The sequence below is a fragment of the Eurypyga helias genome, unplaced genomic scaffold (genome assembly GCF_000690775.1).
Source record: "Eurypyga helias isolate BGI_N326 unplaced genomic scaffold, ASM69077v1 scaffold8407, whole genome shotgun sequence".
In the NCBI taxonomy this organism is placed as follows: Eukaryota; Metazoa; Chordata; class Aves; order Eurypygiformes; family Eurypygidae; genus Eurypyga; species Eurypyga helias.
The window spans coordinates 1-22,937 of NW_010259818.1; the positions used below are offsets into that span (position 1 = coordinate 1).

The 22,937-nt window shown below is 41.2% G+C and overlaps 1 protein-coding gene across 1 annotated transcript; it reads left to right on the top strand.

The window, feature by feature from the left end:
• Positions 1–680: 680 nt before the first annotated feature.
• Positions 681–22,123, top strand: ASRGL1 (asparaginase like 1). The gene is made up of 6 exons (XM_010154782.1): positions 681–962; positions 7,119–7,261; positions 12,559–12,713; positions 16,949–17,067; positions 19,040–19,150; positions 21,773–22,123. Exons 1-6 carry the CDS (start codon positions 776–778, stop codon positions 22,000–22,002), a joined length of 945 nt encoding a protein of 314 aa, XP_010153084.1. The 5' UTR covers positions 681–775; the 3' UTR covers positions 22,003–22,123.
• The last annotated feature ends 814 nt before the right edge of the window (positions 22,124–22,937 follow it).

Genomic DNA, 22,937 nt, shown 5'->3' on the forward strand with positions numbered 1-22,937 from the left:
TCGGCTGGGCCTGATCCTCGGCTGCGGGCAGCCCGTGCCGAGTTAGTTCTTCCTGCCTTGGCCCGGAGGGAAGAGAGGCGCAGGCGGTTGAAGTAAAAACCTGAACAGCTGGCAGGAGAAAGGCCTCGCTAACGGGCTTCTCGGTCATAATCGGGACCTTTCTGCCCCACCTGCTGCTGTGGGGCCCAAACAGCACGGGCTGGGGCTCCTTCCCGCCGCCGTCCTGGCAGGCGGGCCCGGAGGCAGCAGGAGTGCGAGGGACCGGGCTGTTGGTAGTCCAGGACTGCAGGGAGATGCTGTCTAAAGGGTTGGCATGTTGGATGAGCGAAAGGCTGTTGGATTTCGTTCTTCACAGCCTCCAAAAATGACAGGCCCCAAGAAGCTGCTTTCATGTGCAGAACTTCCTCTGTGAGGTGGCCTAGATTTGATGGGAGATGAGGCTGCTTCTCCTTTGCCTTTTCCTGGAAAGAGAAACTTGAGTGCCTTCACCAGGGATGCATAGCGACATTTTGTTTTCTCAGAGAGGGCTGTGAGCAGTAACAACAAACTCTTGACTGCCAGGCTTGAATGCCTTGTTTTCCTGCACAAAGTACAAAGTTTCTCAAGAGGTCAGAGGTTTGAAATCCAGGCGGTAGAGTGGTTTAAGCTGTTAACTTGGGTCAGGGCTCGCTCTCTGTGTAGAAGGCAGCACATGCTAAAGACTCTCCTTTTCAAAATAGGGTAACTACAAGTAGCCTGCGTGCACAGCTGAAAGCCTGGAGAGGAATCCTGCAGGATGAAGCCTGTCATTGTGGTTCATGGTGGAGCTGGCCGTATCTTTAAAGAACGAGAAGAGGGAAGTCGCGCTGGTGTTGTCAGAGCTGCGCTGCGAGGTTATGGTATCCTGAAACAGGGTGGCAGTGCTTTAGATGCAGTTGAGGAGGCAGTACGATCAATGGAAGATGATCCTCTTTTTAATGCAGGTAATTTTTCAACAAGTGGGTGGGTTTAGAATCATCACGTGTTTCAAGTGTTTTGCCCTGATGCTGCTGAAAATGCTGGCTTGTTGTGGTGGGTTAACCCCAGTCAGCAATTAAGCACCACACAGCTGCTTGCTCACCTTCCCCAGTGGGATGGGGAGAGAATCAGAGGGAAAGGTAAGAAAAGTTGTGGGTTGAGATAAGAATAGTTTAATAATTGAAAATAAATGAAATAATGATACTACTAACACTACTACTAATGATGATAATGTGTAATGGAAAGGAAAACTGTAATGGAAAAAAAAATCCCAAGTGATACAGCTGCTCACCTTCCACTGACCAATGCCCAGCCAGTTCGGGAGCAGCACTGCCAGCCTGGACAGCTTCCCCCATCTTATATACTGAGTATGACAATTTATGGAATGAAATACCCCTTTGGTCAGTTTGGCTCAGTTGTCCTGGCTGTGTCTCTTCCCAGTTTCTTGTAGAGAAGAAGCTGGGAAAAGATACCAAAGACTCTCCTTGCAGAGAAGCAGCTGGGAACACAGGTGTAGTATGAGAAACTGAAAAAGTCCTTGGCTTAATGTAAACATTGCTTGGCGACAGCTAAAGACGTATGTTGTCAGTATTCTCTGCACAAATCCAAAACATAGCCTCACACTAGCTACTCTGAAGAAATTTATCTCTATCCCAACCAAAACCAGCACGCTTGCCTTTTCTTTGAATTATGCACATCGCAGTAGAGTAAATACTGACATCACAAAATAGTTTATTTCTCTTGTGAGTGAGTACACTTAGGCAGATGAGATACTTTTCTAATTTTTCAGTGTTCTGTACCTGCCATTTCATTCTCGTGGAGCTGTATTACATTTCTGTGAGTCTTCTCCCGTTACTGTGCTGTGTATTCAGTTTTAAGACATGGACTCCTTAATGGAGTATATGTCTAATTAATGTTCATGGTTAAGGCACTTGAATATAGTTTGCAGCAATGTTTAAGCCTTAATGCTTGACCTTTACCTGTTGCCAGAGGAATACCGTTCTTGCGTATTTTAAGTGTTTTTCTTTTAATTAATGCTTGCAATTAGTGCTTTTGTAAATAATATTACAGAAATAATGCTGTGATGGCATATGAGTCACAAATTTATATAGTAAGGGTTCATAACTGGATTTCCTAATGATTAATGTTAATTAATTTTCATGTCGGTAGTTGAATATTTTTCTCCTCTTAATAGGACCTCAAATTAATAAATTTGATGAAATTCAGTCAAAATATTTCCTCACCCTCACCAAGGTATGTCAGGAATGAACATGGAAAGAAAGACCTGTCAGCGTTCAGTGTTTTAGATAACATAGCTGTTAGTTATGTGCAAACTTAATTTGCAGAGATTCTCACCTTGTAGTTGAGAGTGAGGGAGAGCTTTTACTTTGTGTGAAACTTTCAGTGTTTTGGTTACTGACTGGGGTTGAACATCTTGATTTTTAGAGGATTCAAGCTGAAATCATGAAGTGGACTTAGAGGTGTGGTGTGTACTATTGACATCAGGGTGGTATTGTCTCATTTAACTTCTATTTCATGTGTTCTTTAGATCAGTTACTATTCTTTAAGATTTTGTTTTGCTCAGGTCAGTAAGTCACCAGAATAGAATAGAATAGGGTATTTCAGTTGGAAGGGACCTGCAATGATCATCTAGTCCACCTGCCTGCCCACTTCAGGGCTAACCAGAAGTATGTTATTAAGGGCATTGTCCAACTGCCTCTTAAACACTGACAGGCTTGGGGGCATCGACCACCTCTCTAGGGAGCCTGTTCCAGTGTTTGACCACCCTCTAAGTAAATAAATCCTTCTTGATGTCAGTGTAAACCTCCCTTGACACAGCTTTGAACCATTTCTATGTGTCTTGTCACTGGGTAGCAGGGAGAACAGCTGAGCATCTCCCTTTCAATGTCCCCTCTTCAGGAAGCTGTAGCAAGCAGAGAGGTTGCCCCTCTGCCTCCTTTCCTCCAAAGCTGACAAGCCCAAAGTCCTCAGCCCACTCCTTACTGGACATTCCTTCCAGCACCTTCACCACTTCTGTGGTGGACATTCACACTCTTCTTAAATTGAGGGGCCCAGAACTCCAGGTGAGGCTGCACCAACACTGAATACAGCGGGATAATACCCTATTTGACCAGTTGCTTATGCTGTTGGATGTGCCCCAGGATGTGCTTTGCCCTCCCAGCTGCCAGGGCAGGCTGTGGACTCACAGTGAGGCAGCAGCACCCCCAGACCCCTTTCTGCAGGGCTGCTCTCCAGCCACTCCTCTCCCAGTTTATACTTGGGCCTGGTGTTACTCCATCCTAGGTGGCGAATCCATCATTTGGACTTGTTAAATTTCATCCCGTTAATCCTTGACCAGTGCTCTAATCTGTCTAGATCCCCCTGCAAGGCCTCCTGTCCTGACTCAAGAGAGTCAACAGCACCTCCCTGTGTGGTACCATCAGCAGACTTGCTAATGGCACATCCAGATAGCTGATAAGGATGTTGAACAGAACTGGCCCTAAAATTGAATCCTGCTGGAAATCAGTATCTATTGACCTTTGGCTGTCTGTATGCTTCTGGGTTGTACCAAAATATCTCTCTGGCAAGAAGATTTAGATTTGCTATTTTAAAAAGGCAGGAAAAGATTCCTAATTCTTGAGAAGGATCTCTGCAGTGCTGTTCTGCCTGACATTAGGAATCCAGTGTTGATGTGGAAGCAACTTCAGTGTAAACTCAAGCTTAAAGATTGTTTACACCTCTTTTTTTTAATCATTCCACGTAGGCATTTGCATACTTTCTTGGTTTCTTATACACTAGTTTTGATGGTTCTGTAAATCAGAATTATTTAGATGTGAAATACATTTTAGCTCAGTGTGACTCTCGGGGATGAAAGCTTACTGTATAGCGATCTGTTTAGGCTCACTTAACTTGTACACAACACTGAAGCATTTGGGCAGTCCTCTTAAGTAGGATCACAGTAACTAGCAATATTCTTTGTTTAACCTTTATGTGGGATCCCGTTACTGTTAGTGCTTTTTCTCAGCCGTGCTCTCTCGCAGCGTGCCATCATTGAACTGACGCCTGCCAACAGCGTATGCTCCTCTCGTTTGAGGGTAGGACCTTAGACTCCGCCACATCCCGTGACTAACACACAGTTAAAACTTAACATTTTGCTTAGCATACAAAGTGCAGTAGGTGCTCATGACACACTTTTTCATGGTCCAAGGTCACATTTATCCTTCCTGAAATATACGTTGAATTATTTTTTTGTCTTTGTGTTTACTTCAATTCGTCTTAACAATATTTTAACCTTGTTTGTGGTATATTTAATAAATAATTTTTAGCAAAATTTGCTTAAACTGGACTTGAGCCTTAAGCTCTTGATCAAGTTTGACTATGCTGATCTAAGTGGCAAATGGTCTGGTAATCACAGATACTTCTAATTGTATTAACGCTCATTTGATACAGTGCTCTCAGTAGCTGGTGAAAATGAGCTGAAAGCAATGTGAAGAGGACCCTGATTGGAGTGGCTGTTTAAAACTCACCATGAGGTATTTATCTTTGTAATAGAAAAATCAGTTTTACTGTAATATTTTCTAGGGAAACACAGACATTGCTAGGAGACAACAATAAAGATTGGGAAGAATGGGCATAACAATCAAGTTGTGTCCCTTTTTGAATGATAGGGTGTAGCCACGCTGTGTAGATGCTTCTTGGTGGAGGGGCTCAGAAGCTATACCGTTGCCTAAAACTACCATTTTAGTGACTTGTGCAGCATAATGAAGTCATCAAGTTTTGCTTGTGGTGAGGAAGTGGCCTTGGTTATATTTCCTTCGTGTGATCACTTGGACTGGCAGTATTAACTGGCTTGGTGTGAATACTCCAGATACAAGAGCTGTCATTATAGTGAGCCTTGCACCCTCTTTCCTCCTCAGCCTTTGCATGACAGGGGATAGATCTATGTATCTAGACACAGAGGGAATTGGAGATAGTGGGAATTACCCTTGCTGTGATTTGGGTAACATCAGACACGTTCGGTAATTGTGTCAGATTTGTTAGATTTTCTGGCTTCAGTTGTCTGTGTTTTTTTCCCCCTGCCCCGTGCTTCACAAGTGAGCCAAACTCTTATTTTTTCAGTGTTGCTGCCGGTGGATACCATAGCCTCAGAGGCAGGTAGTCCCTACCCATCGTGCTGGAAGGCAGGTGAAAAGACTGTGTGTAACCACAAACGGAAGGATTCATCTACCTCAGATAGCTCAGAAGCTCAGTATCCAGCCTTGGCATGGTGTCCAGGCTTTCACAGTGGGAATGAGGAAGGATGGTTATACAGCTCTCTAAGGCAAGTGGGATGAATTGTTCTCAGACGGCACCTGTCTCTTCACCGACTGTAAAAGGTGGCTTTTGTAGGAAGCTGCCTTTGACTACAGGAACCCTCCACAACTGTTTTCTACTCAGGATGTTCTAGGAAATCCTAAAATGTATCCCATGAGGGATGTCCAGTAGACATAGAATACTATTAATGTGGCGATGATGTGGGTTGGTAGAGCTTCCCCTGGAACCACGGTGCTGGTCACTGGTACTTGAGAAGGGGGTACCCTAGTTTTCGTGGGAATTTTGTGATCATGAGCTGCAGAGCCTACCTTGTCAGAGGAAGCTAAAAGAGTGTGGCAGGGCTTATCTAAGGAAACAGAGATGACTTACTGCTTACACCAGCATAAAGGAGAAGCTGGGGGAATGATGTTTTTAACACGGGTGGCACAAAGAAGTTACCTGTAATCTCTCCATGGATCAGTGTAGTCTAGAAATTAGTATGTTACGAACAATACAGGGCTGAACTCTGGAATTGCTTATGCAGTCAGAGAGGGGCAAAAAATAACTTGGGGGGCATGTCTGTGTGTGGCAGGGAGAGTTTTGGAGATAACAGGAGGATTACAGAACTACTACTACGGTATAGAACTCATGTCAGCAAGTTTTAACAATAGTTTCTGACCTGCTGTAGTGTTGGTTTAACAGAAATTTTAAAGTTTTAGGTCTCTACAGTGTTCAAGTCTTTCTGCCTGAGCTACTGTATAAGTCTGTGTTTTGGGGTTTTTTTACATGTTTTTAAATTTCACCTTCTCCATCCTTACTAGCAAGGCTTGTGCACTTGATGACTTAAAGCTGATTATTCCCCTGTGATACAGTTATTGGCGTTGTTAAAAAAAGACTATTTGCGTTGTTTCATTTTGTATCTCATTAATTTTCAATTACGTTAGTGGTAGCGCCGATAATTATAGAGGAGAAAGACTACCCAACATTTTATTACTTGATTTTTTCTTCAGCTGTTTTTATTTGGTAATGAAGAACTGGTTATTTCAAGCTTTTGTTACACTAGTGAGTGGACACTTTTATTCTGCTCCATCAGTTTTGGCAGTTTCTTGGAATGCTATGTGACGTTAATCTGTTGATAGGATTGAACTCTACACTCTCTTGTGGGGTTATGTTGTATTCTCCTTCAGAAGAACTGTAAAGGTGAAATAGTTTTATGTGCATTTGAAGTGATTTGGGGGTAAAGAATTTTGTTCATGATTGATTGTTATTTTAACTTTCCTACCTAGTATATCATTTTGGATGGGATTGGAAGTGTGTTTTTCATCTTACAAAAAGTAAAACTCAGTTGTTAAGTAGATGTACCCTGTGAGACTCCTGTTAATGGTTGGATTTTGTGGTTATACTCAGCAGTGTTTCTGCTGTTCTGTTTGCATTCAGGAGATCCTTCCAATGTCAGACAATAAACTGGGAAAGAGGAAGTTTTCTTGATGAGATCTAATAATTGAATCACAGATTCACAGAGTGGTAGGCGGTGTAAGGGACCTCTAGAGATCATCTAGTCCAACCCCCTGCCAGAGCAGGATCTCCTAGAGTAGATCACACAGGAACAAGTCCAGGCGGCTTTGGAACGTCTCCAGGGAAGGAGACTCCCCCACCTCTCTGGGCAGCCTGTTCCAGTGCTCTGTCACCCTCACAGGGAAGAAGGGTTTCCTCATGGTCAGGTTGAACCTTCTGTTTTCCAGTTTATGGCCATTGGCCACTGTCCTGTCACTGGACACCTGATGGTTAGCTCTTAATGACTGATTTTTTTTGGGTTTTTTGGTCTTTAGGATGTGGATCTGTTCTAAATGAAAAAGGTGAAGTCGAAATGGATGCCATTATCATGGATGGAAAAAATTTAGACTCTGGAGCCGTATCTGCAGTTAAATGTGTAGCAAACCCAATAAAACTTGCTCGACTTGTCATGGAAAAGGTATGCTGAATATGTACTTGAATATGAAGCATTTTTTCCCTCAGAACTTCAGCCAGTATATTGATACACTTCAATGATGATGCTTGTGTAGTGCTTTAGAGCAGGAAAGAAGGGAGAAATGGATGGTAGTGTTTGGCAACTATGATCATGACCATGAAGAACTTCTATTTTAATGTCTTTTGAGAACTATTTATTAAAAATAGTTTTCTAAGGAAACATAAGTTCTGCCATGCAATTGGAAGCTCAAGGAGAAATTTGCCCTGTACATGTGTGTCTACAGCTGGTGTTCAAGATTTTAGGGGTTATTTTGTTTTTTTGAAGAGCTTTATGCTGTCACCAACTCTTCTGCTTGATCTTGCAAGATTAAAGTTGGATAGTGTACTGTTGACTTTGCAGTGACATCTTTGGCCATGTAGCACACTGATCTTGTTCCAGGTGGCCTTCTCCATTATGACCTAATCAGATGGTAGCCTCAGTGCAAAGTTATGGTCTTCCAGCAGTAGAAGATAACATTAGCATTATGTGATGGTGACAGATTTTTTTCCAAGAGAATCAAACTTACCAGGGCAGGAAAATTATTATTAATTGACCTTCTACGTAAAATTAATCCTACTTTACTCCACTAAGAAGTCCTTACAATGTCTGCCACAACAGACCTCTCTCGTTTTTCAGACATGGTGCAACTGGTATGGTTCAAGGTGGAGTAGGTAATTTCTGTGATACTTGTATCTGTTTTGCTATTACTAGTGATCCATGCATCTGTTTTTCTATTACTAGGCTGTGACAGTGATCAGAAAGTTTGTACTGTCTTTGGAGTTTATATTTTTCATCCCACCAGTGCAGCTGCCCCATTGTTGAAAAGGATTCCTATTTGCAAAAACACAACAAAGAAAAATCATGTTTCTTTAATATTTTGAAGTGACTTTTGAGGAAATAAAACCTCTTTTGGTGATCTCTAAAGATAATTAAAATATAATTTGTCCTCAGTAGCCTTCAAAGAAGATGGGAATTTTTTTTGACGGTAATTGGAGGATAGTTCTGCTTTTAAAATCAGAACTTTTCACTGAAGTATTTAATATATTAGTGAAATCTATGGCTACTAGAAAATAATGTTAAAACTTGTGATGAATATGCTTTCTGTTCCTTCATATGGGATTTATTCAGTCATTTAGATAGAACAAATAAATAAGTGTAGTTGGTAGACAAAATCACAAGACCAAATTTTTCAAAATTTGAGAATGTAGGTGGAGGGTTGGGGGAGAGATGGCTTCTAGCATGTTGGGGGGAATGTTGATTTTTCTGTTTTGTTTCTCTCTAGATCACTGTCTTTTAATGCCCATTATTTAGTCCATATTCCAGAATTACTGATCTGTTTTGTTGTTGTTGCCTTCTCCATGACAAAATTCCATTTAAGTCAACAAGAATGAAGTGAAAGCAACGCTTTTGGGTTTTGAGAACATAACTTTCCAAAGTGTTATTAAAACAAACAAACAAATAACAAAAAAAAAAACCCACCAAGCCCAAACCAAAAAAAAGTCTCATTTGTCTTTTTTTTTTTTTTGTGTATTAAAAGGTCTGTCTTATAACTGTGTGGAGTTTCTGGTGCTCATAAATATTGAGGCTACATTTGAAGGGAAATAATAAAATTCAGCTGTACAGGACTAAGGATAATAGTGTAGCCCTAAACCCGTGAAATTTTACAGTAAAGTACATTACTCTTTGCCCAAATGCAAAAAAATTCTGACTAGATGACAAAGTTCAACTGTAAATGTTAGCTTAAATTGCTTGATATATCTTGAGGTAAGTTTCTACTGCTTCTCCATCAGGTATTGTAAATGGGAATACCAACTGTTGTTACTCTTCTTTTTATCTTAGACAGGAATTCTGGGACACCAATCCAGCCTATTTCACAGTGCTTCTCAGAGTGTATTTTGCTTTGGTTTACTGTGCATAATTAAAAATATTTTTAAGTCTGTGACCCATGGGTAATAAGACTAGTTTTCCTGGATCCTAAGCAGGTTAGGATGCATATTTCCCAATGGCTTTGAGATGCTTCACTGCCTTAAGGAATTCTGAAACATGCAGCTCCCAAAACTAACCAAACAAAGCAAAAAAAAAAACCCTCCCCACCTGCTTATGATTTTCTGTATTTCCATTCCTATTATAGAACAATCTGGGCTCCATCTGGTGGCCACAGTAGCTCTTCCAGGTGGTTGCTGCACACATTGATCCTAGGTGCTGTTGCATTCTCACTGGCCTCCAACTTGTCCAGGTTCATGGGGTAGAAGAAACGAGGGCACCAGAATAATTTCCATTCATGATTTACTATGCTGTTGAACACAGCAGCCCCTAGAGAGGGAGGGTTATTAGTATGTTAACTAATTAATTCAACAAATCCTTGAGAAAGCAGTTAAATTCCTGTTGAATTATTACTGTTGGTAGTAAAAAATTAGAATGATACATTAAAAAGGCTTTTTATTTATTTTCAAATGGGGCATGTAATCCTTCTCAGCTCCAATGCTTCATTAAGGGAGCATCTCCTGAGCACTGATTCACTGGTATATATGAACTCTGTGTAAGTGTTCCCCTACTATATCATCCAGCCCTTTACATTAGACAAAGGAGAATTGAGCTGAGAACATACAATCACAGAATGGTTTGGGCTGGAAGGGACCTTAAAGACCATCTAGTTCCAACCCCCCTGCCATGGGCAGGGACACCTTCCACTAGACCAGGTTGCTCAAAGCCTCATCCAGCCTGGCCTTGAACACTTCCAGGGATGGGACATCCACAAACATAGGCTGGGCAAACATGGACTTCTCAAGGCAAAGGTACAAATTTTCACTGAGCTCTGCGCACTGCCAGGATTGTTAAATGAAGGACAGCGATAGTCTGAATTTCAGGTCAGCTGCAGAAATTTGGGGGATTTTCTCTTCCCTGTTTCCCCCATGAAATAAACTAAACTTGCCAACATTTGTTGTTTGTTAGTAAGAGCTCTGGAACCCTTTATTTTGTTTGCATATTTGGATTACTTTATATAAATGTATCATGGAAAAATTAGGCACTTGGGAAAGTTAGCAAACTTATCCATTGAACTGTGGAAGGATGAGACGGATAAATGTGCTTTTGGGTTATTTGGCAATGTTCTACCAGCTCTTTTGATTGACAAGATGTATTGAAGACAAAACCAAATCAAATTCTCTTTAGAGTACCTTCTGTTTAGTGAGGACTGGAAAAAAAAAAAAGAAATCAACCCACCCCAAAGCCTACCATACAAGCTTATTCCTCTCTATGCAAGTATTCCCTGTTTGTGCAGCTCAGTTAGGTGGGTATGTTATCCGAATCTGTATATGGGAGGGAACCCTTTGAAAAAGCTTTAAGAAATAACTTCTATTTTTTATACTAAAACTTTTTTTTCTTTAACTTGTTTAAAGGGGGATCTAGAGTCTTAATTGCTGAAGAAAGCAAGTGATGGAGGACACAGCCTTCTGATACATTTAAAGTCAAGAGAAAAGTTCAGTGTGTTTCCTAAAAATAAGACCAAAAAACCCACCAAAACCCGTTGGCCTTAATGGATCGTGCAATTCTGGTGGTTTAGTGGCAGTGGCAGAGGGGGGCAGTGCTGCACAAGGAAGTTCTCGTTCAAGTGGAAAGATCATTTCAGCTCTGTTAGAAGTAGGTAGGTCTGGTGACATCGCTCAGCACCTAAGCCTGTTCTCCGTATACATGGAGGACTTCTTCCTTGTAACCCTTACTCTTGTTCCCTAAATCAGTACTCTCAAGAACTGAGGACTTCCTTTGTCAACAAAAGGACATTTAAATTCTCAAAACTGTTTGATGTCGGGGCCATCACACCGTGAATGACTGTTCAGGAATGTTTCTGAAGTGTAGTGAGTTCCCTGCTTGTGTAGGCAGCTGAAGGATTTAGTGCAGAGGCCGTAATAGGCTGAAGCCGTGTCTGTGGTTTGGGAAGAGGCTCAGCTCGAATCCTTCAAAACAACGCAGTGCTGTGGGTTGGTCAAGACAGCGGTTGCTTGTCTTTTCTTTGGGAATTAGCAGAAGTTGCTGGCTTGCAACCTCTTAAGAGTCTGAAGCTTTGAGACTGTAGATGTCCTGCGGGATGCAGCTTGACACAAAAATACCCAACTGGCATCCTTGCTTCAGGCTGAGAGCAGAGTTGGTGCTGCTGCAGTCTCCTGCTTGGCTCTACAGGCCTGCTGCATCCAGATTCAGGTGGTTCGACTTTTTGGGCCTCTGCCTTTTGGTACCTGTGTGCTGTGTTGCTGCATGGACATAAAAGCTTGCTTGAAGTTAGCTGCTGTGCTCTGAAAGGACTCCATACTGTGTAGTCAGACACCCACTCTGTCAAAACTCAGCTGATGAGCCCAGAACAGCCATCTAGTGGTCCAAGAAGTCGATACTTATTTTTGGACATAGATTTAAAAGACAAGAATCAGATTTTAGAGCTCCTACTAAAGTGTAAGGATTAATGAAACAAATTTATCTGGCAAGTGCCTCTAAAATAGGAATTAACCAAACTGTACAGACTTTGAAGTATGGAATTAACTAAGGTTGTTGACTTGAAATCCAGCCTAAGTGCTTTGGTAAATGAAGGAATCAAAACAGAGCTTCTGCAAATGTTGTTAGAAAAGAGCAAATATTTTTTGTCAAGCCTGGGAGAACAATTTTCTGTTCTTAAATTTAAAATTCTGAGCCTGTAAGAGTAGCAGCTAGTTGAAAGAAGTATTTAAAATAAAATGGTGCAACTGATGTTAAGAAACAATATAGCATGTAATATTTACATTTCGGAGTTATTTTACTCCTATAAGATGTGCAATACTTTTGAACAGGACAGGATTTTATTTACCATTCTTTCTTTCTGAGTAAAATCCTTCTAGATCTCGGTTAACTGGACAAAACAGTTAGCTAAGTGATGATTTTGGGATTGACTGCAAACAACACAAAGATGTTGGGTGATTGACTACAAACAATAGAAAAAAATTGCATGCAAATTAGAAAAAGAGCAAGTTTACCTATTTTTATTTTCTCATTATAAGAAAAATAGATAAATGCAATTCTTTTCTACTAATGATGAAAGTTTGTACATGTGTTTTGGAGAGCTGAAAATATTTTCAGCTAGTGAAGGAGGTTCTAGGCATAGAAATCTAGAAATTTTAAAACAGAAATTGGAATTTTCTTTGTGTGGATAGTTCTAAAAATAACAAGTGATTACGCAAAACTGCTCGGTACGAGGCAAAACAAGAATTGTCAGTGAATCTCTTTTCTGTCTCCTGCAGACGAAGCACATGTTGCTGACTGACCATGGTGCACACCTCTTCGCTCAGGCCATGGGTATTCCTGAGACGCCAGGGGAGAAACTCATAACTGAGAGATCCCGGGAGAGATGGAAGAAGAACCTTGAGCCAGATTCCAACCCTGAAGAGTTTCAGAAGTAAGGTTTTTGTAAAATGTATTTTCTTTCCTTTTTAAATTTGGGTAATTTAATCTGTGTTCTAAGTTAAAACAAAAAACAAACAAACAAACAAACACAACAAAAAAAAACCCACACCACAAACTTGAAGTTTGTATTCAGACTTGAGAATACTTCAGTTCGGAGTGTTACATGGTTTGATACAGTCGCCACAGTATGTCCTCAGTGAAAGTAATGGAAAAATCAAGCTTTCAATTAATTTGATCAAGTGTATGTGACTGGAACAAACTTGACCAAACGTGTTGATGCTTAAGATGATTGTCGGTCTCTCTGACATAGCACAGGTTTTGTGGCATTAATGGAGAGCAAAGTTAGAACTTGCTCTTAAAATGAACAGTTATGGAAGAGCATAGAGGGGCTGTAGCAAGAAGCAGGCATCACTTGGTAAAGTTCTTTTCCACAGAAGCACTGCAATTTAAAAAAAAATCTCCAGTCCACATTTTAAAACAAATCCATGAAAAAAAACCCTAATAAAGCTGATCTTGGTTAAGTAGATGATCAGATTTGTCTATAAATTGGATTAGGTAATTAAACAAAGTAGGATTTTGACTAGGAGTGCCGATTGTGGCTGTTGGTTATTGTAGATAAGAATGAAAAAAAAAAGGACCAAGAAGTTCAGTGTAGTTGTAGGTGTGCAAAGAGATGCTACTGGATGGTATTGCACAACAACAAAATGAAAGTCACTTGAAAAAGAAACAAGTCTTGTATAAAGTGGAGAGGAAGGTGAGGTGGAGAGGAGAGGAAGGAAAAATCATCAGGGGTCAAAAACGTTTTTATGCTGTGAGGTAAGCATAAATACTGAATTGTTTTGAGCTTCCATTTGTCCCTCAATGGTTGTGGCAAGGGAAAACACTGCCTTACATTACATAAACACTGTATTACGTGTTGTTGATCTGTTCTGTGAAATAGTAGTAACGAGGGAAGCAGAGCTGAAGAATTTGCAGATCAAAAGGAGGAAATTTCTTCTGTGGGCATGTTAATTAAATTCCATGAAATGAGGCTATAAACTACAAGCTATATGTTATTTTCAGTAAATTGCTAGAAGAAAAAAGAAATTCATGAGGTAAGTGTAAATATGGTCTTAAAAACAAAGTGAACTTTTTCCTTGACCGTAAGTTCTCAGTCGTAGTTCATCGTATATCCAACAGAAGTTTTCTTTTGATCCATGGTCTATCCAAGGACTGTGTGGTATTCTAATTCATTACAAAGAATTCTGAGGATGACGTAGCCCCTACTGCCACTTGGTCTCCTGAATATAGAGTTTGGAATGGCATGGCATCTGAGTCTCCATTCACTCTCTATAACTGCTTAGTTATTTTTTTCCTTATGGCAGTGTTAGGCATCTTCAGTTTCAGTGTTGTCTCTTTCTGGAATATCTGAAAATAGAAGGCTTGTGTGTTTCTGAAGGACTTGACTTTTTCTTCTTGTAGCCACACTGTTCTTTCTCTGACAACCAGTGTCCAGAACATCAGCACAAAATCACAAAGCTGAAAACAGGTCTTCTTTTAAGCAAGCCCGTTTGCTCCTGCATTGCTTGTGGAATGTTCTTTTTCCCTGTTACGTCCACAGTGATTATGCAGAAACTTGCCTGAGATGAACAGGCAGAAGGTGAAGTAGTATTAGTCAGGGGCAATGTAATACCAGGTCATAGTGGGAATTTGAAGGTTGGTGTGTACTTTACTTCCAGTCCTCTGTTGCTAACTGTGTTGAAAACTTGAGGGTTTACAGAAGCAAAGTTTGGTGGCTTGTTAGGAGAGACCCTTTTCTTCTGTTGGTTAGAAACCTGCATTCATTTCTGTTAAAATTTATGATTCCATTGCACGTACAACGTGGCATCTCGTGCACCTTCTGCTGAGACTAAAGTGTGGATTGGTTTGGTTTTGGTGTCTCACTCCAAAGATTCTGACCATACCTGTATCAAGAATTGATGGAGGTTGCCTGAGAATCCCACGGGAAGGGGTTGAGTCTGGCCATAAGGTGGTAGAGCTACTAGTCACTCTGTGAATCACAGTGCAAGAGGAACATGTAACCTCATGGGTACTGGATAACAGAGGATTTAGACAAAAGGGAATCAACAAATCCAAGCAATCTGTCTGTATCACAGTATATGCAGTACATAAGAGTAATTCTTGATTGAACCAAATCTTTACTACTGATAGCATCCTCTGGTATACCACAGGGACTTGTTGAAATTCTTACGCCTCTCACAAACTAACGATAGATGATCATAATATGTTAAAATGATTGCCCTCTCCCTGGCCGTCTTCAAGGCCAGGCTGGACGAGGCTTTGAGCAACCTGGTCTAGTGGAAGGTGTCCCTGCCCATGGCAGGGGGGTTGGAACTAGATGGTCTTTAAGGTCCCTTCCAACCCAAACCATTCTGTGACTCTATGATAGGTCTGTTTAGCCGGTTTTGCCTGCCTTGGTAATGTTTCTGAGTCAGCTAGCTAGGCAACAGATCATTTGTATCTTCTTTGCTATTGTTCTGAAATTGAACAAAGAAAATGTGATGCTGAAGCAATAAAAATGTTCAAGGGGACAATAGGTAATTGAGCGTAGCTGTCTGTTCGCTCTACTGCAGATCAGGTACGTTGGACACGTTCACTTTGTTATTTATTGCTGTTTGAGCTCTTGCACCTTAACCAATAGCTGCTGCGCTTGTGATCTGTGTACTTACGTTACTCTCACAGTTGCTTAAGGTAAATGCATACCCAGGAAAATGTATGTCTGGATGCACCTTTCTTACTTTCGGAGGAACATCTAACTTTAGTTGGTTGAAGGGTGCCACGTGAGTGTGCAAGGGCGTACTGAATTCACTAATGTTCCTGTCAGCAAATCGTTTGTAACAGATGGATGGGTGGGAAGCCCATCTGCACCATCATATCACTTTGAGATGAGGTCCATCTCCACAGAAATGTCAGAGCAGTTTGTAAGGCCTGTGATTCATCAGTCAACTTTGAATCGCTGTGAATGAAGTGTGGGGACTGGCGGTATGATATTTTACATAAGCAGGAGGCAACAGGAAGTTGGCTCTGTGAGAAATTGACTGTGGGTTTCGTGGTACACAGAGACTTTGTTGAACTTCATTAGCTCCGATTTTGGGAGGTTAGAGGCCTTCACCAGTGCCCAGGCAACTTCCAAAGGTATTCCTGTTCAAGCCATCTGTTGGGCAGTTCCTCGAAGGATTGATGCAAATTCTTCTCCTGTGTTGGAAGGATTTAGAATTTTTTTACATACTTCTCCTAGCCAGATACTGTTTTATATTCCTACGTGAATTGCCAAGACTGGAATACATGGATACTCGCTGTTTGCTTCTCAACGCTGCCTTGCTTCTCGGTGCAGCAACTGCTGTAGTAGGTTACAGTAGCCTTTATTCTCCGATTGTGAATACACATGTGTACGTTCAACAGCCTGTTATGTCTGACTTCCCTGTGCTGAAGAAATGGAGTAGTAGTTGAGACTACATTTTCTTCAGTGCAAGAGAATTTTTAAGCCGATGTGCAGTTTTGACAGATTCTACTTGCCAAGTGGTTTAAACCTCAAGATAATCTTCGCTACAAAGACAAAAATACGTATTAATGGTGCGTTGTGCGCAGTACTAGTTGAAAGGTACATAAATAACCTTTTTTTTTCTGTGGCGTTCAAACATTTAGGGAAATGAGGAAAGAGAAGGAACAGGAAGGAAATGATTCAGTGTATTCATAACATTACTCTTCTGTAGTCACTTGTTTACAGACATTGTCATTAATAACTCCGGTTAACCTCCCATTGAGACAGTGGAGACAATTCTTGTGTCTTTGAGTTGCTCTTTAGGGGAAAGTTGTGTGTCACAGCCAGAAAACTACTCCAGAACTATGATAGCTAGAAATATTTCTGCCCTCCGTGGGGTTTTTTTCTATGTTTTTTTCCTCCCCAAGTCAAAGTTTGAATGCTGTGAAGGTAAACAAGTCATGGAAGGAGATTTAAAAAACAAAAATCATGTGCTTTCAAGTCTTTTAAATAGAAAGCTGTGAGAATTGTTGCATATTGCTTGTTAATTTTGTAATGAGAAGCACGGTAAAAAAATAGCTTAATGATGAGCATTCATTTTTTTGCAGTAATCTTTGTTTTTTAAAGCTACCTGAAAAATAAATGCAACATGCTTTGGCAGGTATGCCTTAATTCTGCCTAATTTCATGAACTGTTTTTCTTGGCAGAGACCTTGGAACAGTCGGTGCTGTTGCTACAGACAGTGAAGGAAATGTAGCTTGTGCAACATCCACTGGAGGACTCTCTAATAAGCTGATTGGCCGTGTTGGTGACACAGCATGCATAGGTATGAGGCGTGGGGTCTTTCGTTTTTTGCAGATATCTCATGAAAAAAAGAAAAAGGTATCCCACACATTCTCCTTTTATTAGTGAAATGAAACATTAATATGCAGTACATCTGAAACAGAGGTCTGACATTCAGATGTGTCACAACTCAAGCTCCTGAACATAACATGGAGATTGCAGGTAGGGATTAGGGGTTGAGGTGTAGTGCTGTCATCATAGAATGGTTTGGGTTGGAAGGGACCTTAAAGACCATCTAGTTCCAACCCCACTGCCATGGGCAGGGACACCTTCCACTAGACCAGGTTGCTCAAAGCCTCATCAAGCCTGGCCTTGAACACTTCCAGGGATGGGGCATACACAACTTCTTTGGTTTCCATTCTGTTCATTCTGATACAGCTCTCCTTTTGTACATCTATGCTTCCAGCAAAGTCAAAAAATGTAGTGTGTTCCATACTAAGATGCTGTTTACTTGATACTTAAGGAAGTAGATGTCACACTAATTACTGTCCTTTATATCAATGAGACAGAATTGCAAAATGACTGGCAACTTTGAGTAAATTCCTGTTCTTAGAGAGACCTGATAAGGGTGCGTCAGAGCCCAGTAGGTGCAGTGTGGAATGTGGAATAAAGGAAATATTTCAAGAGATCTCGTGTCCAACTGTAAAGAGACACTTGAAATCCTTTCCCCAGACTGGTTTCTCTCGTGGGACAGACTTTCCATTTGATTGCTTCAGGGTTCTACCACACAGTTTGGATTTGGAAAATAATTATTTTTAGTAAAACATGTTCCAAACTCAAATAGCACTGTTGTTGGCAGGACATGATTGTTACAGAACTAACACTAACTTTCTCTCGCACCCTTAGTTGTTAATATTTTGGTACCCTCTGCTTTTTGACTGTAATTTTTCACCTTCCTGTCTGACTGCAAATGGCCTTCTCTTGCGTAGGTCGTGTTCAGGGCTCCTACAGTATGGGACGCGTCTGTGAAGGACGAGTGAAACTGGGCAGTGTTGAGGGTATTTCTTTCAACTTTTGCTCTTAGGAGAGAACTGCAGGACTGCATATGGAAATGCTAGCTGGGCTTTTAAGTATTAGAGCCTTTGGAAAGGGGGCTTTGACAGAACGATTGTGGCAGTGTTCTCCCACGTTAAACTGGGGTCCGTTAAAAGGGTCTGATCTGATCTAGAAAGTACAGAAGGGAAGAAACTGTCATGGCTTTTCTTTGCCTCTTTCCCCTCCCCCAGTACCTTGTTTATAAAGCTGTGGTATGCTCCTCCTGAGCTCCTGGGAAATATTTTTCTTAGGAGATGTGCTAGAAACACGAGTGTTGAGCAAGCGGAAGCTTGGTGGAGAACAGGGTGTGGAATGTGCGAGCAAAACAAGGATGGGTGGGAAGTAAAAGGGGTTGGAGGGTAGGAGTTCAACAGAAGAAACAGTGCTTGTGGTGAGGACTTGCAGGATTCTTCAAGGGTGCTTCACTAGAGCCCAGGCTCTTCAATTCTCTTACCTGCTTTTGTGGGTAAGTGTACCGCCCCCCAAACTTGGTCAATTCACCAATGTTGTGTCCTTCATACCTTCTCACTGGGTGATGTTGTGTGGCCAGGCATTCTGCATCCCATTGCTATCTTGCTGATCCACAACATACCATCCCTTGCTGTTCTGGAAAATACTTTTGCTCATCCCCAGGAAGTGTTGGCCTGCTCCTGCGTCTTGTGCCACAAGCAGATCACTAGTCTTGTAGCTCTCGTAACTTGGCAACTGACTTAATCCAGCTGTTGTTCATATATTTTACTTTCCAAACTGAGGCAGAAATGAGAAAGAAGTCAGTTACTGATGCTGTGCTCCCAGAAGTGCGCAGAACCGCCGGGCCTTGAGGAAGAAATGTTGGGTGCCTATATTTAACAACAGGGAGCTTGTAAATTGTATTACAGAATGTTGCCACTTTTTTCTTTCTTTTTTTCCCCTCTGCAAAGGAAGTGGAGGTTATGCTGACAACTGTTCAGGTGCCACTTCAACCACGGGACATGGGGAGAGCATTATGAAAGTGGTCTTAGCCCGACTGATCCTCTATCACATGGAGCAAGGTATATTCCAAACTTCCTGTAAGCTGAACTGATGAGGATAGGAAACGTTGCCTCGTGACAGGTTCCAGTTTAGGTACTGTCACCCTGGAACAGTTGTCAGAAGAGTTGCTCCCAGGGGTATGTGGATGGGTCACCTCTCTTTAAAAACAAAACGAAGTACTAAAGTATTAATAAAGCTAAAACAGTCTTGTGTGGACAGAAATGTCTGTGCTGCTAGATCTTTAATCATACTTTAGATCAGTGTACATTGACAGACATTATTATCTGCTTTGTTTAAGTAAAGTTCTCACCTCCACATTTTTAAACTAAAATTTTATGACCAAAGAAACAACAGAAAACAAGTAAAAGCAAGATATTTTTAAGGAGTATTAAAACTCCAGCTCTAAGTAGGAGAGGGCTAGAGCTAGATAATCAGAGCTGAAATAAGAAAGCAGAGAATATCACCTTTCTAATAAACTGTAATGGTCTTCATTTTAACAACTCTGATTATAGCAACAGCAGTGCCTTTAAGACGTTTTAACTATGATTTAAATTTTCATTTTGTTTTGGAAAATGGACTAAACGGACTGGGTGGGCATGTGGTAAACAGCTGACACAGTATGTCTTCTGTGACTGTCATCTAATCTGCCTGTGGGATGACCCTTCAGAGCTTTACCTTCACGAGTTAGTCTGTCATCTAAACCCTTGATTATATTACCGCCTGTAAACAGAGCCAGACAACATACTTGTAGTGCACGCGGTTGGAGAACCGTGAATACAGATATCACCATTATTTTTAGAAAGCCATGGCTTTTGGGCAGTACAGCGTAACTTGCTTTGCGATCAACCGAGATGGAAATATCTCAATTTACGTTTTCCTTGGACAAGCAGTAAGTAGGGGGACAGGCAAAAGCTGAGAATATTTTTGTTATGCTTTACAGAGCAGTTTGCATGTAATAGGTACATTTCTCTGTAGATCTCTTGGCTAATGTGATGGTTACAGCATAAAGTACAACCTACAGATTATTTCCCGAAGCTCTAACACATTATGATCTGCCCTTACTCTGTATATGATGTCCCTAGCCAATTCGTCAATGGGCTTTTGAGCTTTTTTTAGCCTAAACTGTGCAAACCAGGTCCTTCTCTGGCCTGAAGCCACCTTCATTGCAAAACCCATGCATTACCTGGCTTGTGATAAATCAGTATGAAAGGCAGATGAGGCTCAAATTAAATATTTTTTAGAAAAAGAGAAAAGAAAATGAACCTGTGTGTGTGCTTGTGTAATTGGTATGCACTTGTTCACCCTGCCTGTGCTTGCCCTACCCTCATTCATCCTGCCCAGCCGTGTAACTGGGCTGCTGGGAAGATACATCAGCAATAGTCTTCCCCCCGCCCCACCATGAAGGCGCTGAAAACAAACCCTCGAGTTGTTGTAACTTTCTGAGTCCTTGAACAGTCAACTGAAGTTGCATAGTTAAGAACAGCTATAGAGCTTTCTCATAATTCTGTTCAGCTGTTGAGGAATTCACACAGTAAATACCTTCTTGCAGACCAATGCTGCAAAATTTGCTTTCATATTTCAGGAGGGAATTGCTTTGCCGGTCTTAACAGCTGTTGGAATCTCTGTCTTATGGTGGCAGCTGTTGTCTTGATGAAAAATCAGAGAGTGAAATACTGACCCTTTGAAGTCAGTGCCACTGACTTGAATAGCCCCAGTGTCACCCCTAACGTCAGAAAGGAGCTTTATCCTGTCAGTCACCAGTGCTATGAATAATTCTGACTCTGCTGGTTTTGTTTGGTTTTAACGCAAAATTTGCATGAAGGACAGTTTTTCTTCTGCGACCCAAGCTGCATAACGTTACGGAGGGCATATATCTTGGAACAACTGGGCTGAGCCAACTGCACCCCTGAGTATATACTCAAACTCGCAGTGAACAAATATTCTGCGGCGATTACTTGCCTGTGCGTATGATTTACACGTTAACTTTGATTTATTGAAAAAATATTCCTGTTAGTAGGAATTAAGCGTAATGAAAAGGTAAAGTTCGTTTGCTGGTCCTTTCTCTGATGTCTAGTACACTGAGTCCTCATCTTGCCTGATACTTTGGGAAGTTTCAGGAAGAGTAATGCTGATGTCTGCTTTTGATAAGTGATGACAGTGTGAAGTTCCTGCTTTGAGCTCCATTGAGGCCAGTGAACTTGGAACATAGATGATAACTGAAAATTTGGGTTGTTTTAATGTGTTTTTTTTTTTAAACTTCTAAGTGCTTTAGACCTAGCTTGTGACAAACCTTTGATGGAGATCTTGCAGACTGGCGTTTTTTCCTATGAAATAAAGGAATAAGGAATGCTGTGTCTTGAACGCGGAGTTGATGAGTTACTCTATATCCAACACTGAAACCGAACTCCAGTCTGAAGCTATTTAAATCCTGTCTTTGTAGCAGCACCATACCACAGCAGCTATTTGCAACTGCCCAGAGCCTTCCTAAAAAAAGTTCCTTTGCTACGCTGGAAATTTCTTGCTGATTTAGTTGAGGGAGGAATTAGATTTGGCTGGCTCCATGGAGGGAGGAGAAACTTGAAGGGAATTTCAGAACTTAATTTCATGGTATTAGTCTTGAAATATCTTCTTGTTCTTTTCAGGCATGTCACCAGAGAAGGCTGCTGACACTGCATTAGACTACATGAAGACACGAGTTGGGGGGCTGGGGGGCGTCATCGTTGTTAACAATTCAGGAGAGTGGGCAGCAAGGTTCTCCACCAAGCAGATGTCCTGGGCTACTGTAAAGGATGACCAGCTGCATTATGGGATTTATGCTGGGGAGAGGCATACGAAATCTGTTGATGAAGCACTTGCATCTGAAAGTGAGTGATTCTGAGAATGAAGAAACAGTAACGAGGAAGAATGAAGATCTCCAAATTTTGCTGGAGGACAATGACAGTTGATTTCATCTCGTTTGAAGATCCCTACTCTTTGGATTGGTTCACAGGCATCGCCACGTTTACAGTCAACATGAAATCTGGACGTAGTTCTTCAGTGGTCACAGATATATGTGTAGTGTTTATTAATACCTTCGTGAAGTCAGGAGATCCTCCTTTTCTAGATAAGAAAGAGAATGGTCAGTAGGTTTCTTGGTTAGCTTGCCTTCATCCTGCATTAACGGGAGCCTGAGTTTCAGTCTTAGAGCAACCCCTTTCCATGCCCACTCTCAGAGACTGCTGCCAGGATGATTTGAGAGATGAATTCCTATTAATTAAAAACTGACTTTCGAAAATTGTGTCGCTCTCCAGAGTCTCGTGAGCAGTCATCCCCTGATAACAAAGTGCTCACTGTCAGTGAAATACCACCAGACGGCTGTGAAGAGTTGAGACTGCGTCATTGTCACAGGCTTGAGGTAACTATCAGGGGAAATAGTAATGAAGTAAAGAAAATAACTTTCCTCCAGAGATGGGAAATGTGATGCTTTCTAGGGAGTCCTATTTTATTCCATTCATTGGCATCAGACCTACAATAAAAAGCAGGCTACAGTATCCTGAAGTACATGTGGGTAGTTAACAGGAAGAATGTTATTAACTTAGTATCTGGGGTAGGAACGAAGAGGGTCATGATTTCAATGAATGTAAATAAACCAGCAATCTTTACTTCAATACAAAGGTGATAGGCACCTTTTGAGTCAAAATGTGAGAAAGATGATTAACTGGAAAAATAATTATTTAAAATCATGTGATAAAAGCAAGCTGTACTAAAGCAAATAAAACTGCCTCTTAACAAGCTGCTTGTGTGAAGTCTGAAACCTTTTCTGGAGAG